At 44.7% G+C, this 18847-nt stretch overlaps 1 protein-coding gene across 2 annotated transcripts in view; it reads right to left on the bottom strand.

Moving 5' to 3' along the window:
• The window catches only part of LOC110509514 (zinc finger FYVE domain-containing protein 16), a 39317-nt gene that overhangs the window by 13401 nt on the left and 7069 nt on the right, over nt 1-18847 (bottom strand). For both annotated transcript variants that reach the window (XM_021590420.2, XM_021590421.2), the window contains exons 2-4: nt 16815-16929; nt 14499-16594; nt 11191-11287 (exon numbers count right to left, since the gene is read on the bottom strand). In XM_021590420.2, coding sequence (XP_021446095.2) covers nt 11191-11287; nt 14499-16594; nt 16815-16884 — 2263 coding nt within the window. In that variant the 5' untranslated portion in view covers nt 16885-16929. The remainder of the gene's footprint in view (nt 1-11190; nt 11288-14498; nt 16595-16814; nt 16930-18847) is intronic.

The following is an 18847-nucleotide window of genomic DNA, read 5'->3' as shown; positions in this document are numbered from 1 at the left end:
TACAAATGTGGCTTTTCACAAAATAAATTGCTGGTAAAAACACATAGGCTAGCCTACACGGTATCCAAATATAGCCACAGCATATTGTAAATGAAACGACAGCGTCGTTGAACCAGAAGCACATTCCTTTCCAATGGAGCGCTGCGTTGCGTTGGAGAGGCAGTTGCAGTGCGTTCTGTGTGGTGCATACGTTGGATTTATCGAACCTATACGTCAAACTGTATGTGTAGATGGCTTGACAGAAATGGTAGCAGAAGGTGAATTTTGAACATTTGCTGAAGCCCCCTCTCTGCACTTGGTGGCACACAATTAGCCCAGCGTTGTCCGGGTTAGGGGAGGGTTTGGTCGGCAGTGATGTCCTGGTCCCATCGCGCACTAGTGACTCCTGTGGCGGGCCGGGCGCAATGCACGCTGACACAGTCGCCAGGTGCACGGTGTGTCCTCCGACACATTGGCGCTTCCGGGTTAAGCGGGCATTGTGTCAAGAAGCAGTGTGGCTTGGCTGGGTTGTTTCGGAGGACGCATGGCTCTCGACCTTCGGCTCTTCCGAGTCCGTACGGGAGTTGCAGCGATGGGACAAGACTAACTACCAATTGGATACCACGAAATTGGGGAGAATTTTTAAAATATTTTTTTTTATATGTAAAAACAAAAAATAATGTAGGTATGCCTACCATACCAGTAGCTCAAAGGTTGGAGCCAATTTGGTTAGCGTAGGCCTAATAACTGCATTTTAAGGTCGCGTGTATAGTTTCAACACAATATGCATAAACAATAGGCTATAGTAAATATGATAGAATAATACAACAGCACACACACCCACAAAACACACACACAGAGACATTGCATATAACAGCTGTACACACATCTGGACAGGACATACGCATGTTCTGTGCTGTAGCGAATCAACATTATTTCACGGGATGTTTGCCATGTCCTAACAGCATTTATTGTATGTAGCCTAAGTAAACGTAATGGTGAAAAGTAATCAAAACAACTGTTCCACCACCTCTCTTGGCCAAGCCTCACGTTTAACAGACACTCCTATATCTATACAGCAATCTAACGTGGACAGATGGAAGCCCTGCATCACATTTAAGATGTGAGCTATCCTTCTCACAACACAGAAAAACCACGTTGTACTGCCCTGGTTCTGCATCCACCATAGTTACTGGAACTGTGCTGGAAAAGACCATGTGAAATTAAAAAACAGTCAGCACACTATGGTTAAGTTTGGCTCTGTTATTGTACATCAGAAAAGGGTGAATGAGGAAGTGATGGGAGAGAACAAGAGAGTGAGAGAATGAGAGAGTGGGATATGGATGGAGAGAGAGAGTGGGGGAGTTGATTCCAGGAAAGCGAGTGGTGGCCTAACTCAGATCAGGCCAGGCATGCTAGCAGATACACATATACTTCCAGTCATTGCCCTAGTTAGCATTGGCTTTGCGAAACCCTCTAACTTACTTCATATGGGACACAGTCTCATAAAAATGGTATCCGCGATTTCATCTGACTCTGGGGAAGGAGATAAAAGGGCCTCAATGCCAAAATCCCGAAGTATCCCGTTAAAGCTAAGCACTCAGGGAGTATCGAAAATTCCCAAAACAATGGATAGAGGACTCTCTTTTGTCAAATTTGACAGCATTGAAATATAACACATTTCCAATGCAGCCCTGCGGACATCACTGGAGACCAAATGTGGCCCAAGGGGCAAAATTAGTTTGACACCCCTAACCTAACTGGACACCCGATGCCGTGCTTCGTCCGCTAGCTGCTGTGTGTGTGTGTGTGTGAGAGTATGTGAGAAGTGCTGACTGGGCTCTGGCCTTCATTATATTGATTAAACATCATATCATCTTTAGTGGCCTGGTTGGACAGGCTCGAGCTAACACAGTCCGTCAGACTACCCGCACGACACATACGCACACACTGGCACATACTGGCACACACACACACTGGCGCACACACACACACTGGCGCACACACACAATGTGAATGAAGCCACACAAGCGCAGACACTAGTTAGGCTATTAGCATGGGTTAAGAGCACTACTCACAACAACAGATCAATAGCACAACAAAAGAGAGAGAGACTGAGGAGAGAGTTTAAGAGTTTCACCTTGATCTTTCTGAGAGGAGACAATGACATGGCATAAAAAGCACAGTAGTCTGTGTCCTCTAGGAGCACTCAACAAGCCCATATAGATCAGAGAAATAAACTGAAATGAATCCAGTGTGTGTGTGCACGTTGCGCACCACAACAACATGTACACAGAATCAGATCATAACAGATAAACCAGTGTGAGCTAGAAGCACCAGGCTTCTTGTTCTTCTCTTTTAAAAATTCATAGGGCGTCCCATCTTACCTTGCTTTCACTCCTCCAAACTCGGAGCTCTGTAGGTCCCCTTGGTCACGCTAACCTACTTAGCCTTACCGACGTTAGCCCTTGTTGGCTGAATGTAAATGGGCTGTATTAGCCTAACTGAAGCAAAGTATATTAGCCATATTACAGTAGGTGCTAGCCTATGCTAGCTTGACTGAAGCTAGCGCTGTTCTCCCAGCTGGGCTGTTAGCTGCAGACTCCAGGCAGGCAGGGGAGGTGTACTGTGAGCCTCACAGACTGACTGCTCCCAATACTGATGAGCGCAATGGGGAGAGTAATGGAGGGGGAGGGAAGGATGGAGCATCGCATCACCCTGCTCCTGCCCTCAGTCCCAATCAAAGTGGATGGCCCCTTTTCTTTCTTTGCCAAGGGGACGGAAATAGCCTGTCCCTGGACATGTGTGCCCGTGCCAGAGTCAATGTGCAGTGTGTGTGCGCATGCATCACATGCTCACTGCGTCAGGTGGCTCCCGTCCCACACACACAGTCAAGAACACACACTAACATCCTGACTCCTTCCAGCCATAACTACATACCTCCATCTCCGCCCCTTTCTCATATTGTCCTAACTCTAACCTCAGCTCTGTTTCTGGAGAGGAGAAAGTCATTCACCTGACCAGGGAAGCAGAACCATAGAAATTGAATAAATAGAACAGAAAAGCTTCTCTTTTCCACCTGATTTTTCACCACTCACCAATAACATAGAGTGGCACTACGCGAGACAGGATACCCTGGCCTCCTAGCAACACCACCATCGGTGGGTAAATAAGAAAGCATTATTTTCAAATGGGGATGGATGTTCTAGTCATTGTGTTTCTATGTGCAGCTCAGTGGAAGGCCAAAGTCGTTGTTCAGGAGAGCAGAAGGGCTTTGCACAGACCTTTCAGGTGGCAGGTGCTCCAAATGAAAAAAGGGCACCCCCATGACACACATATTTCACAATATGAGGAGGAAATAAGCTTTCCAATTTCACTGACTCACCCTGTGATGAGGAGCTCACTCGCTGGCGATGGCCGTTGCACCTTCCTTTCTCTTGTAAAACAACGTTCGCTCAATAGGCCTATTTGGAAGTTGATCAAATGTTTTAGTAGTCTACTGCAGACAGATTAGTCTTCTTTTCAGCGGGAGCCATTTGCTCTCCAACTGGTGCGTTACCGTGATTGTATTGCGAAAGGCCTGTTTTGTCTCCATGCTGTTCACTGACAGATTTGCTGCACGTTCCCCACTGTAGGCTATGCCTTGTTATTGGGCTGCACACAATACACAGCTAGGCATTTTTTTTAAAGAAGCTATTGATCCTCTGTGGCTAGATTATAGGCCTACTTATGTTGTAGTAGGCTATTCTGAATTATATAATTACTGCTGCCTGTTCAATAACTTCAGCAAAGTATTTCATTTTACCAGGGGTGCTGCAGCACCTCCAGCACCCTTTCCGCGGCTATGATTCTATAAGGAAATAAATGATGAAGTGCTGCTGTGCGTAGGCTATCAGCCAACCAGACTAAATATTGATGTCAATCAAGTGTTGTGCTGCTGTGGCAGTACTGTTGACATTTAAACTAGGTAGCTTGCTACAGACACTCAACCACTGACCGCATTTCAAGCCATGCATGTTTGAATCCCGGGCACCCTCAATCTCTGTACAGGAAAGGCACAACCGGGCCCACGAGAGGTGTGGGGGGTTGACAAACTTGACGACGTGACGATGACTTGGGGGCAGTGGGTGTAGAACAACAATGAACAATGACAAAAACTGGATACAACAAAAAATACAAATTATATATCACCATCCAAAAGTGCAGTTGGCAACTGGGAGGGCAAAGGTAGACCCCCATCTGTGTCCGTGCCTGGTGAAATATGACAGGAGCATGGGGAAAAGCCCCCGCATAGAGACCGGTGAAACACAGTTACACCAACTGGCCTTACGCTTTTACACAGTCCCACACACACACTGAAACAAAGGAGACACGTTCACACAGGCTGTGAAAGAAAGCACTCAACTCTAACATGAGATAGATCAAGGATAAATTGTGATCGAATCAATGCAATATTAGCCACTTTCAATGCAACGTACCCAAACAAAAACGAACTACGCAAGACTTGGTATCCAAAACTAACTACGCAAAGATTTTGTTGTAGGCAGAAGTGGGTATTTCTCCTTTGCTAAAGATAATCATTCCACCTGACAGGTGTGGCATATCAATAATCTGATTAAAAACATGATCATTACACAGATGCACCTTGAGCCAGGGACAACAAAAGGCCACGCTAAAACACAATGCCACATATGTCTCAAGTTGAGGCAGCGTGTAATTGGCATCCTGACTGCAGAAATGTCCACCAGAGGTGTTGACAGATAATTTCATGTCAATGTAGTTTTAGAGAATTTGCCAGTACGTCCAACCGGCCGCACAACCGCAGACCACGTGTATGGCACCGTGGAGGCGAGCAGTTTACTGAAGTCAACGTTATTTACACAGTGCCGCATGGTGGCGGCGGAGATATAGTATGGGAAGGCATAAGCTATGGACAACTAGAGAGATTCTGTGATGAGATCCTGAGGCTCATTGTCGTGCCATTCATCTGCCGCCATCACTATGAAATAATATATGGAATCATGTAGTAACCAAAAAAAAGTGTTAAATCAAAATAGATTTTTATTTGAGATTCTTCGAAGTAGCCACCCTTTGCCTTGATGACAGCTTTGCACACTCTTTGCATTCTCTGCAAAGCTGTCATCAAGGGGCGGCAGGTAGTCTAGTGGTTATAAGTGTTCGGCCAGTAACCGAAAGGTTGGTGTATCGAATCCCCGAGCTGACAAGGTAAAAATCAGTCGTTCTGCCCCTGAACAAGGCAGTTAACCCACTGTTCTCAGGCCTTCATTGTAAAATATGAATTTGTTCTTAACTGACCTGCCTAGTTAAATAAAGGCGTTAAATAAAATCAAGGCAAAGGGTGGCTACTTTGAAGAATCTAAAATATATTCTGATTTGTTTAACACTTTTTTGGTGTGTTTTGACATCTTTCCTATTATTCTACAATGTATAAATGAGTAAAAATAAAGAAAATCTCTTGAATGAGTAGGTGGCGCCAAAACTTTTGACTGGTACTGTATGCAAATAGACCATTGCCATATATGGATCTGTACCATTTACTTTGAACTGGACTGTTTACAGAATGAGCGGTCGTGAGTAGATTAGCTTGTTTTGAGATCGAAGCGAGAGCTGCATGCAGCCAAGTGTGCATTTTGTTCATATCCTTGGCTAGTTAGTGAGTTATTAGTCCAGTTATAGATTATTTGTAGTCAGCAAGAGGAGTGGTTGCTTTTACAAAAGCGCAAAATGTGTACATTTCTAGACATCTTTCAAAAGCAGTCAGGTAAAGAGCTTTGCCATAAAGTGGGAAGTGTTGTGTTCTGAGACGGGCTTAAATAAATTAAGTAGTTAATAGCCAGAGGGTAGCATCATTTGTCCGATTCTCTGTGGTCTGAGAATAATAATGCATTTTATTTGGTTTCTTGCATCAAACAACATTTTCAGTCACCTCATTGTCTGAAGGTGAAGTGGATAAACACGTTAATGTCAAGCCCGACATGTTTTTTCCAAAGGTCTCATGGAATGTAGGCCTACATTGAACACCACACATTGGCTGCTACTGTAGGCTGAATGATAGAACAGCTATTTCCATGTTAAAATGTTATGGGAGGCATTTTCTCCTTTGTTTTTGATGGTAGGCCACTCTGGCAGGACTACATTATGATCAAATTAGAGGTCGACCGTTTAATCGGAGTGGCCGATTAATTAGTGACGATTTTAAGTTTTCATAACAAATCTGTAATCAGCATTTTTGGACACCGATTGTGGCCAATTACATTGCACTCCACGAAGAGACTGCGTGGCAGGCTGACTACCTGTTATGTGAGTGCAGCAAGGAGCCAAGGTAAGGTGCTAGCTAGCGTTAAACTTATCTTATAAAAAACAATCAATCTTAACATAATCACTAGTTAACAACACAAGGTTGATAATATAACTAGTTTATCTAGCGTGTCCTGCGTTGCATATAATCAATGATTTCTCATCAAATCACAGCCTACTTCGCCAAACAGGTGATGATTTAACAAGCGCATTCGCGAAAAAAGCACTTTCGTTGCACCAATGTACCTAACCATAAAAATCAATGCCTTTCTTTAAAATCAATACACAAGTATATATTTTGAAACCTCAATTAATTTATTTTAACTAGGGAAATTGTGTCACTTGTCTTGCGTTCCGTGCAGGGTATATGCAGCAGTTTGGGCCACCTGGCTCGTTGCGAACTGTGTGAAGACCATTTATTCCTAACAAAGACCGTAATGAATAACAGAATTGTACATAATTATGACATAACATTGAAGGTTGTGCAATGTAACAGCAATATTTAGGATGCCACCCATTAGATAAAATACGGAACGGTTCCGTATTTCACTGAAAGAATAGTTTTGTTTTCGAAATGATAGATTCCGGATTTGACCATATTAATGACCTAAGTTTCGCATTTGTGTGTGTTATTATGTTATAATTAAGTCTATGGTTTGATATTTGATAGAGCAGTCTGACTGAGCGGTGGTAGGCAGCAGCAGGCTCGTAAGCATTCATTCAAACAGCACTTTTGTGCGTTTGCCAGCAGCTCTTCGCTCTGCTTCAAGCATTGAGCTGTTTATGACTTCAAGCCTATCAACTCCCGAGATTAGGCTGGTGTAACCGATGTGAAATGGCTAGCTAGTTAGCACGAATAGCGTTTCAAATGTCACTCGCTCTGAGACCTTGAAGTAGTTGTTCCCCTTGCTCTGCAAGGGCCGCGGCTTTTGTGGAGCGATGGGTAACGATGCTTCAAGGGTGGCTGTTGTCGATGTGTTCCTGGTTCGAGCCCAGGTATGGGCGAGGAGAGAAATGGAAGCTATATTGTTACACTGGCAATACTATAGTGCCTATAAGAACATCCAATAGTCAAAGGTATATGAAATACAAATCGTATAGAGAGAGAAATAGTTCCTATAATAACTACAACCTAAAACTTCTTACCTGGAAATATTGAAGACTCATGTTAAAAGGAACCACCAGCTTTCATATGTTCTCATGTTCTGAGCAAGGAACTTAAACGTTAGCTTTTTTACATGGCACACTTTCTTCTCCAACACTTTGTTTTTGCATTATTTAAACCAAATTGAACATGTTTCATTATTAATTTGAGGCTAAATTGATTGATGTATTATATTAAATTAAACTAAAAGTGTTCATTGTTCATTCAGTATTGTTGTAATTGTCATTATTACAAATAAATAAATGTTAAAAAAGAAAAGAAAATCGGTGTCAGACTTTTTGGGTCCTCCAATAATCGGTATCGGGGTTGAAATATCATAATCGGTCGACCTCTAGATCAAATAGCCACAGTAGCCTACTTGGCCACTTAAAACTAACTTAAAAAGCGGGTACAGCCTCAGTGTTCACAGTAAACGCGACCAGGAAGTTGCACAGAATTTTCACAACATTCAAATTTGCGCTCAGCAGACCTGAAATTTTATCAGTAGCGATTTTTTGGGGGAGGGCACATAAATAGCAACACTTGTAAAACACTGTCTGTTTTGCTTCTTCTTCAGAGTTGTTCTTGGAATGCATATTACTTCGGTTCAGTAAGCACTCCAAGTTGAAATAGTTGAGAGACCTTGTTTGACATTCCTTCTAAGTGACCATAAAGTTCAGAGTGAACATAAACTGGGATACTTTCCTTGAATCATTCACCATAGAGTTCCATATGCCCCAGGGCTGAGTTAGGCTGAGGCCTACCAACTACTCAACAGCGACAAACACCAGGCTGTGAATACTCTAGTGTGTTCTTCAGACATCAAAGGCTCCTTTCATGTTCTTCTGGGAGGAGTCAGACAATGGTGGTTCAGAGCCATACAGAGCAGTCAGCTGAGCTACACACATCTGATGGTGGTCTTGTAGAATAGCAGATAACGTACTCATACGTCTGTGACATGGGTGTATGATATCTTGGAAGAAAACACTCGTAGAAGTTAGAATCTTAATATCACAAACAGGTTTTTCTTTTTCTTGTGCCCCTCATTCACTGCTAGTCAGCCATCGCAGCTGATGGCCCATCAAAACCACACCTAAACTATATCGAAACTAGTTTCATACACAACACAACGCCACAGATGTCTCAAGTTGAGGGAGCGTGCAATTGGCATGCTGACTGCAGGAATTTCCACCAGAGCTGTTGCCAGAGAATTGAATGTTAATTTCTCTACCATAAGCCGGCTCCAACGTTTTAGAGAATTTGGCAGTACGTCCAAATGGCCTCACAATCGCAGACCACGTGTAACCACGCCAGCCCTGGACCTCCACATCCGCCTTCTTCCCCTGCGCGATTGTCTGATACCAGCCACTCGGACAGCTGATGAAACTGAGGAGTATTTGTCTGTAATAAAGCCCCTTTGTTGGGAAAAACTAAATTCTGATTGCCTGGGCCTTGCTCCCCAGTCTCCCAAGTGGTTGGGATTATGCCCTCCCAGGCCCACCCATTGCTGCGCCCTCGCCCAGTCATGTGAAATCCATAAATCAGTACCTAACAAATTTATTTCAATTACTGTAACTAAGTCAAATCTTTTGAATTATTGCATGTTGCATTTATATTTTTGTTCAGAATAGTTAGCCTAGAGACCAGATTAAATTGACAATAGTCTGATGGGTGACAATATTATAAATTGTACATGAAGAGATTGGTGCAGCTTGGAATTGACAGAGGCAGGGAAAGTACCATCACTTTTTCAAATCCTCCTATTCAGACATTTGATGTCAAGAGGTGAGCTTGATTTCAAAATGTTCTCCAAGAATAACCTTTAAGCTTAATAAGCTTTTCCATGCGCACAATGCCTGAGCACTCACAGCAGCATTGCTCAGGCCATTAAACAAAGACTAGTAACACAATACAACTTTAAAAAAATCATGGTTCCATAATGATTCTTAAGACCTGCCAAAATGAAATTATAATGTATATCTTTGAGATGGTTTTAACACAAACTATGGTGGTTTTAGTCTTCTTTTCCCCCCACATTTAGCTACAGTAACAAACTAATGAATAAGCTATCATGTTCTTCTAAATTGTTTTTCGGATTCTAATGTTACGTAAGACCTTCGTAAACACAACTAAAATATTCTTCTTCCGATAGCATATATAATATTGTATTTATTTGACTGTTAGAATTTTGATGACCAGAAGACGTGTCATTGGTATTTGGCTCGAAGGGGAGTACGTAGAGGCCAGGCTTTTCTAGTGTCAAGAAGGCGCGATCTTGAAGCGGTCCTTACTGTTTTAAAGAGAGAATCCCCCCTGGCGGGCACGCTGGACATGGGGTCAATCATTTATTTGACTGTTAGAATGTTGGTATTTGGCTCGAAGGGGAGTACGTAGAGGCCAGGCTTTTCTAGTGTCAAGAAGGCGCGATCTTGAAGCGGTCCTTACTGTTTTAAAGAGAGAATCCCCCCTGGCGGGCACGCTGGACATGGGGAAAATCATTTATTTGACTGTTAGAATGTTGGTATTTGGCTCGAAGGGGAGTACGTAGAGGCCAGGCTTTTCTAGTGTCAAGAAGGCGCGATCTTGAAGCGGTCCTTACTGTTTTAAAGAGAGAATCCCCTCTTGGCGGGCACGCTGGACATGGGGAAAATAATTTATTTGACTGTTAGAATGTTGGTATTTGGCTCGAAGGGGAGTACGTAGAGGCCAGGCTTTTCTAGTGTCAAGAAGGCGCGATCTTGAAGCGGTCCTTACTGTTTTAAAGAGAGAATCCCCCCTGGCGGGCACGCTGGACATGGGGAAAATCATTTATTTGACTGTTAGAATGTTGGTATTTGGCTCGAAGGGGAGTACGTAGAGGCCAGGCTTTTCTAGTGTCAAGAAGGCGCGATCTTGAAGCGGTCCTTACTGTTTTAAAGAGAGAATCCCCCCTGGCGGGCACGCTGGACATGGGGTCAATCATTTATTTGACTGTTAGAATGTTGGTATTTGGCTCGAAGGGGAGTACGTAGAGGCCAGGCTTTTCTAGTGTCAAGAAGGCGCGATCTTGAAGCGGTCCTTACTGTTTTAAAGAGAGAATCCCCCCTGGCGGGCACGCTGGACATGGGGAAAATCATTTATTTGACTGTTAGAATGTTGGTATTTGGCTCGAAGGGGAGTACGTAGAGGCCAGGCTTTTCTAGTGTCAAGAAGGCGCGATCTTGAAGCGGTCCTTACTGTTTTAAAGAGAGAATCCCCTCTTGGCGGGCACGCTGGACATGGGGAAAATCATTTATTTGACTGTTAGAATGTTGGTATTTGGCTCGAAGGGGAGTACGTAGAGGCCAGGCTTTTCTAGTGTCAAGAAGGCGCGATCTTGAAGCGGTCCTTACTGTTTTAAAGAGAGAATTCCCCCTGGCGGGCACGCTGGACATGGGGAAAATCATTTATTTGACTGTTAGAATGTTGGTATTTGGCTCGAAGGGGAGTACGTAGAGGCCAGGCTTTTCTAGTGTCAAGAAGGCGCGATCTTGAAGCAGTCCTTACTGTTTTAAAGAGAGAATCCCCCCTGGCGGGCACGCTGGACATGGGGAAAATCATTTATTTGGCTTTGAAAATGGAGCACATCGACTGGTACAGTATTTCCATCAATGAATAATAAGCCTTACTTTAGCAATGGGATTTTTTTTTCTCCAGGACAATTTGGATAGAAATTGTTTTTATCAGAAACTCTGACTGACACACACACACACACCCCCCCCGGGTCTTACTTCTGTGTATGGTCTCGAAGCAGATGACACACACCCGGGCCTCCTTGTCCAGGTACTTCAGCTTGCATTTCCTGTTGCAGCACATGGCACAGTACACCTGTGCCACAGGTGAGAGGACAACCGTCAGGCAAGAGATAAAACACTATACAACACAGCACTCTACACCATACGTTGTGCATTCGGGAAACTATTCAAGACCCCTTCCCTTTTTGCACATTTGGTTACGTTACAGCCTTATTCTAAAAAATATATATTTTTGTCCTCATCAATCTACACACATTACCACATAGCAAAAACAGGTCATTTTTTCGAAAGATATGAAAAATACAAAATAAACACCTTATTTACATAAGTATTCAGACCTTTTGCTATGAAGCTCGAAATTGAACTCAGGTGCATTCTGTTTCCATTGCCCCTCCTTGAAATGTTTCTACAACATGATTGGAGTCCACCTGTGGTAAATTCAATTGATTGGACATGATTTGGAAAGGCACATACCTGTCTATATAAAAGGTCCCATAGTTGACAGTACATTTTAGAGCAAAAACCAAGCCATGAGGTCGAAGGAATTGTCCATAGAGTTCGAGACAGGATTGTGTCGAGGAACAAATCTGGGGAAGGGTACCAAAACATTTCTGCAGCATTGAAGGTCCCCAAGAACACAGTGGTCTCCATCATTCTTAAATGGAAGAAATTTGGAACCACCAAGACTCTTCCTATACCTGACCGCCTGGCCAAACTGAGCAATCGGGAGAGAAGGGCCTTGGTCAGGGAGGTATCCAAGAACCCAATGGTCACTGACCAGAGTTCCTCTGTGGAGATGGGAGAACCTTCCAAAAGGACAACAATCTCTGCAGCACTCCACCAATCAGGTCTTTATGGTAGTGGCCAGAAGGAAGCCACTCCTCTAGAAAATTCACACAGCGGCAGGGACTAGGAGACTAGTCAGGATCAAGGGAAAGATGAAGAGAGCAAAGTACAGAGAGACTCTTGATGAAAATCTGCTCCAGAGCGCTCAGGTCCTCAGACTTGGAAGGTGAACCTTCACCCCACAGGACAGCGACCCTAAGCACACAGCCAAGACAACTCAGGAGTGGCCTTGGGACAAGTCTCTTAATGTCCTTGAGTGGCCCAGCCAGAGCCCGGAATTAAATCCGATCAGACATCTCTGGAAAGACCTGAAAAATAGCTGTTCAGGGACGCTTCTCATCCAACCTGAGAGCTTGAGAGGATCTGCAGAGAACAAATGTGAGAAACTCCCCAAATACAGGTGTGATAAGCTTGTAGCATCATACCCAAGAAGACTAGAGACTGTAATCGCTGCCAAAGGTACTTCAACAAAGTACTGAGTAAAGAGTCTGAATAGTTACGGAAATGTGATATTTCAGGTTGTTTTTTAAATTTATATTACTGTTTTTACTTTGTCATTATGGGGTATTGTGTGTAGATTGATGAGGGGAAAAACAATTAATTCCATTTTAGATTAAGTCTAACGTTACAACGTTACAAAATGTGGAAAAAGTGAAGGAGTTACTCATCCCTTGTTAAGTGTCTGACCCATAAAGAAAATAAGTAAATTACAGGGGAAATTGCGCTGCAATTACTTGTGTAGAAATAAAAGCAGGTTGTAATGTACGTTACACTACTCTTCTGTATCCCGTTGGGCTCCAGTAAGAAGCCTATAGAGTCAAAGCCCCTGGGACTCTTGTGTAATGCTGATTTAATCACTGGGCTGTTAAGGTCTTAGCTCTGGCTTTAGCCCCGGGCTCATACTTCAGAGAGTTGGAGATCTATAGAGGAGCTGGAACCTGAAACGCTGACTCATAGCTCTTGTTATATATATATATATATATAGCAGCGGGGGAGGGTATACCATATAGGCTATATCATGCCATACTACGTGATCAAGTATGACATACAGTACCAGTCAAAAGGTTGGACACGTACTCATTCAAGGGTTTTTCTTTATTATTACTATTTTCAACATTGTAGAACAATAGAAGACACTAAAACTATGAAATAACACATATGGAATCATGTGGTAACCAAAAATCTAAATATATTTTAGATTCTTCAAAGTAGCCACCCTTTGACAGCTTTGCATACTTTTGGCATTCTCTCAACCAGCTTCTCCTGGAATGCTTTTCCAACAATCTTGAAGGAGTTCCCACATATGCTCAGCACTTGATGGCTGCTTTTCTTTCACTCTGCAGTCCAACTCATCCCAAACCATCTCAATTGGATTGAGGTCAGGTGATTGTGGAGGCCAGGTCATCTGATGCAGCACTCCATCACTCTCCTTATTGGGCAAGTAGCCCTTACACAGCCTGGAGGTGTGTTGGGTCATTGTCCTGTTTAAAAACAAATTACAGTCCCACTAAGCGCAAACCAGATGGGATGGCGTATCGCTGCAGAATGCTGTGGTAGCCATGTTGGTTAAGTGTGCCTTGAATTCTAAATAAATCACTGACAGTGTCACCAACAAAGCACCACCACGCCTCCTCCTCCATGCTTCACGGTGGGAACTACACATGCGGAAATCATCCGTTCACCAAATCTGCGTTTCACAAAGACACGGCAGTTGGAAAATAGTTGAGAGAATGCCACAGTGTGCAAAGCTGTCATCAAGGCAAAGGGTGTTTTAACACTTTTTTGGATACAACATTATTCCATATGTGTTATTTAATAGTTTTGATGTCTTCACTATTATTCTACAATGTAGAAAATAGTAAAAAACGAAGAAAAACCCTTGAATGAGCAGGTGTGTCCAAAGTTTTGGCTGGTACTGTGTGTGAGCGGGGGCTCTCTGTTGCTTTGTAAACAGGAGATATGAACAGAAGGAGTGTTCTCTACAAGTAGACCAATAGGTCGAAGTCAAATGAGAGTCAGTGGATGAGCTGAAACACAGCTAGGTCACAGCTCCACATTTTAATCCACAATTACAATTGAATCCTCTGATTAAGTAAATACAGAAATGTGCTGCATTGGAAACCGCAGTAAGGCTGCTTTATTGAAGTTCACTGAGTAACAGTCAGTCCCCAGAATATGCAATTATGCAGGCAAGTTATTGCCACTTATGATTGCATTTCTTCAGTTTTCATTCATATTCAAGGTCTTTGTGACTGTCACTCATTTAAGTTCAGTTAGAGCTCTTTATTATGTGTTGCAAGGTAAAAGTTATTTATATTTACTTGCACCTAATATAAAAAGTATAGTCAAAACACCAAAAATGTTATCAATAGGGCAAACTATGACCCTAGGAATTAGGGTAAAAGAAAGTCCCTTCAAGGACAGATCTAGCTACGTACCTTCCCACAGGCCCGGCAGTGGTGCCTCCTCCTGGTGAAAGTGAACTTCTGGCAGCAGTTCATACAGTTGGGAGCCTCCGAATCTGGCACCCAGGGGGGTTGCTTGCACCCCAGCCCATTCTCATCCTCCACCTCCCTCCCCTCTGAGGACCCAGACCCCTCCTCAGCAGGCTCACCAGGGTAGGGTGGGGGCTCCGACAGCTCGTTGTACCCCACACTGCTCACGTAGGGCTCTGTTGGGGAGTACCCTGGGCAGGGCACACCCAGTTTAGAGGGGTCCTGAGCAAGATTGGGGCTGGGAGGAGAGGGGCTCTGGTCCACCTCCTCCCCAGCGTCGGTGCTATCTGTGGGGCTACTGGGCCCCTGGTCCTCCCCTACTGCTGGAGGTGCCCTGGTTGCTTGGCAGTGCAGCTGTTTGGGTCGGGCCCCTCCAAAGTAGGGTGGTGGGAGGTTACTGGGACTACTGGGGTCCTGGGAGGGCATGGAGGGGGCTAAGCTCACACTCCCCTCTGCAGACGCGGACGAGGTCCTGTCGCTATCCGGGTAGGCCAACCCCTCCCCTCGGCTCCGGCTGTAGCTCTGCAGCTCCTCCTCCACCAGCCGCTCCTCCATGTCCCCATTGAGCTCGGAGAAGCCCTCGTCCTGGAGGTTCTCCCCGGGCCTCTCGCAGTGAGGGACTCCCTGGTCCTCCTCACCTTGAGCCTCCCCACGGAGGAAAGCATCCAGCTCCTCATCCGTCACCAGCAGCCCAGCCTGGTCACTTTCCGGCAGGTACTCAAAGCCAAACTCAGGGGGGTCCACCGGGCTTAGGCTGGGCTCTGAGGGAGGGGACGCAGGTCGCTCTGGAGACATGGGGGCCGGCTGGACCTCCACTTGAGAGAAGCTGACCTGGGAGACGGGAGGAGCTGAGACAGCCAGGTGGAAAGGCATAGTTGTCATCTCTGGGCTCTCTGTATTAGGGGACTGGACAGAGAGGTCTTCAGGGGCAGAATCAGGGCTGGTACAGTCCTCCACAGTCCCAGGGTTCTCTGGGAGACTGACTTCCCCCTGCACCTCAGATGCAGACAGGGACTCTGCCTCTAAGTTCTCAGTTGGGACAGCCTCAACCACCTCTAACCTTCCTCCCATGGCCTCCTCAGGGTTCTTGGAGGCCACCAGGGCCCTGCACATGGACACGGCCATGGGCAGGCAGGACAGGCCTGAGGGGCTCTCAGACACAAAGCCACTGCAGTCCTCAGAGTTAGGTTCCTGTCCAGTGCAGCTCCCAGAACTCTCTGCTTCAGCCAGCTCAGAGTACCCTTCGCTCTCATCCCTGACATCTGTGGCGATATCACACGTGGGAGTGTCCTCTGTCTTGGTGTCCATGGCAACGGGCAGGACTACAGGCTGGTCCTGGTGGTCAGGTGAGTTCTCCAGTTGACAGTTGATAAGTGACACCTCTATGCCCGCCTCCTCTCCCTCCGTCTCTCCAGACTCAGAGTTTCTCAGCGAGGGGGGATTTGTGGGCTCACAGGCTCTCTCCACAGCAGCTGGCAAAATCACATCGAGCAGACTGAGAGAGGCAGCATAACCACCAGAGTCCAGCCCCAGCAGCACCTGCCCTCCCCCGCCAAGAGCCTCCCTCCCCTCAGTACTCCCTTGTCCGGGACCCAGACCCAGGCCTGCTGAGGCTTCCCTAGGCAAAGCCACCACGGGGCTGGTGAAGTCCACCAGAAGCTCCTCCTCCAGCCGGCTCTCTGCCACATCCAGCTGGCTGTTGGCCTGGAGGAGGTGGGCTGAGCCTGTATCACTGACCAGATCACACACAGGCTTCAGGGCCCGGTCTGGGCAGGGCGGTGCAGAACTCTTAGCTGACCCCCGGCCGTCTACAGAGGAGAGCAGGTCCACCCCAGTGAGGGGCCGGGCCTTGGTCTCACACTCCACAGAACTCGGGCTAGGATGGTCGGGGGAGCTGGAAGCAGAGCCGTAGTGCAGGGAGTTGAGGTCAGGGAGAGAGTGTGGAACTTTGGAGGGTTCCGGAAGGAAACCCTGGGCGCCCAGAGAGTGGCCGGGATATGAGGGAGGCGACAGGGAGACTGACCTGCACTCATGCTCATCTTGTGGGGGAAGGGAAAAGTATCCGTTAATCAGTTCTGTTGTTAGCAAAACAAGTGAGCGACAAGTTGTCAAATAAATTACACCACAAGTTTCACATTTAAAAAAATATATATGTATTTTCACGTAACACTACACCCCTCCGACCTTCCCTCAACATACAGAAATGAAAAACATGCTACCGAATACATTTTTTTCAGACAGTAGTAACCCGGGTCTAACCTGTATTGAGCTCAAAATCATCCAGCAGCTTGTCCAGGTCGCACACAGCAGCCTTAAAGAAGCTGTCCATGCTGGGCTGTCCGTGGGAGACCGGCTCCACTCACGCCTTCACCTCCTGGAGAAGAGAAACAGGAAGTATTATCATCTGTTATCTTTATCTATTGGTCTTATGTGGACAGGATGAATGCATTTTGATCTAAATTTCAGTTTCCACATCAGTGTTAAAATGCTGTAGTTCTTGGCTATGAAGCTAAGCTTTCATCCACAGTCCCCAGACAAGTTGAAAAATGAATAACATATCAATTGTTGACCAAACAGTCAGCAGAGCACCTCAAACGTTCTCCAGCTGATTGTGTACTTCAGACTCTGACCCCTGCTCTCAATGTCTGTGGGGTAATCTAATCAAAATATCTACAAGAGAGAATTTCTCCCGTTTCAGTGTAATGACTTTATTATGACATGTCAACTGGCATCACAATTTATATTGTGAGACTCCACCTGTCTGACCTGAACTCACCTTGCATTGGTTAAAGACTACACAACAGGCCCAGCTAGGTAGCTAGCTTGCCAGGAGCCAGTATTAGCAGCTGGGCTAATAAAACAATAAAATAAATCTGGTCATCTAGCTATGGACCTAACTTATGCCGGTCGTGACAAATTTGACTAGTTGGGCTAGCAGGTAGGGTTAGGAGTTAGGCTAAAGGGTTAAGGTTAGGGGAAGGGTTAGCCAACATGCTAAGTAGTTGCTAATTAGCTAAAATGCTAAAGTTGTCGGTGAAGAGATTCGAACTTGCAAGACGTTCCTGTTGTACTCACACGGACCAACCACTACCTTTAACCAGCTGTCTTATGTAACCATTAAATCCAGTGTCCTGGATTTAACTTTAATATGTTACATCTTGTCTATGAGACCAGGTTGATGTATGATCAGCTATTAGCTAGCATCCATGCTGACTAATATTTCCTAATCAAGGCAATGTTAAGTCTAATACTTGTTAGCTAGCACTAGGCTATAACTAGAAGTGGAATGGATAACATTAGCTATGTATTTGTTCAATTAGGATGAAAGGGTAAATCTCAAACCCAATTTCCTTCAAATTAACAAAATAAATACATTCAGGTGAGAAGTTGTGGGTGGGGAGAATTGCTCATGCATATTCATTTGGTGTGGGAAAACGTAGTTGTACCTGATCCCAACACTTTCTCACTAAAGCATACTTACCAGAAATCAACTGGCACACTCTGAAAATACAATTATGTGCATCGCAAACATATACACTTCTGAACAGTTAGTTCACAGGGGTAAGGCGCCGAGTTCCTGACATCTATCTACTGCCACTTGAGGTGTAAATTCAAATCCCCCAAGTAGCACCAAAATACATATTTGAAATGTGGACTCACATTGAGGTATTGCGTTGGGAAGAAAAGTGTAATCGTCCCTCTGAAATGAAGATTTAGGGGCTCATTTCAATTCAACCCGCATTGCAGTATTTACGCAGTAGCTCTTCTTCCAATGGTGAAATTACTTTTCTTTATCACTTTGGTACTATTTTCCCAAGTAGGTGGTACAATTTCACAACTTAGTACAAAACTCAAAACAGATCATCAAAAAGGCAGTTTTCACAACAAAGTACAACACCCAAAATCACACAGTAGCTTTTTCACCAAACCTGATCCGTGTTTCATCTAGAATTAACTTTCATATAAAGTCATTTCCTTTCACAGTACAAGGCTTGCAATACTTATTTGATTCTCTTCTCAATTGTTTAAAATATATTTGACCATCACTTAATTCAACTGCGCTTAATGGTTAATCACTTAACCGTTTGGTAAACCATATCTTTTAAACTGGTTTGTCCACTATATATGGATTTAGAGAACTACATGAGTAGTGTATTTGTAACATATAAACATCTAAATGACATGTGTGATACATAATGACCACTGGTTATTGCTAATTGATTTCAGAAAATGGTTACCACAATTGGTCACCATATAAAAATTGTGAACACTTTCGGAACCTCATCGGCCAA

The sequence above is a fragment of the Oncorhynchus mykiss genome, chromosome Y (assembly GCF_013265735.2).
Source record: "Oncorhynchus mykiss isolate Arlee chromosome Y, USDA_OmykA_1.1, whole genome shotgun sequence".
NCBI lineage: Eukaryota > Metazoa > Chordata > Actinopteri > Salmoniformes > Salmonidae > Oncorhynchus > Oncorhynchus mykiss.
This window is presented reverse-complemented; position numbering and strand designations above follow the sequence as displayed.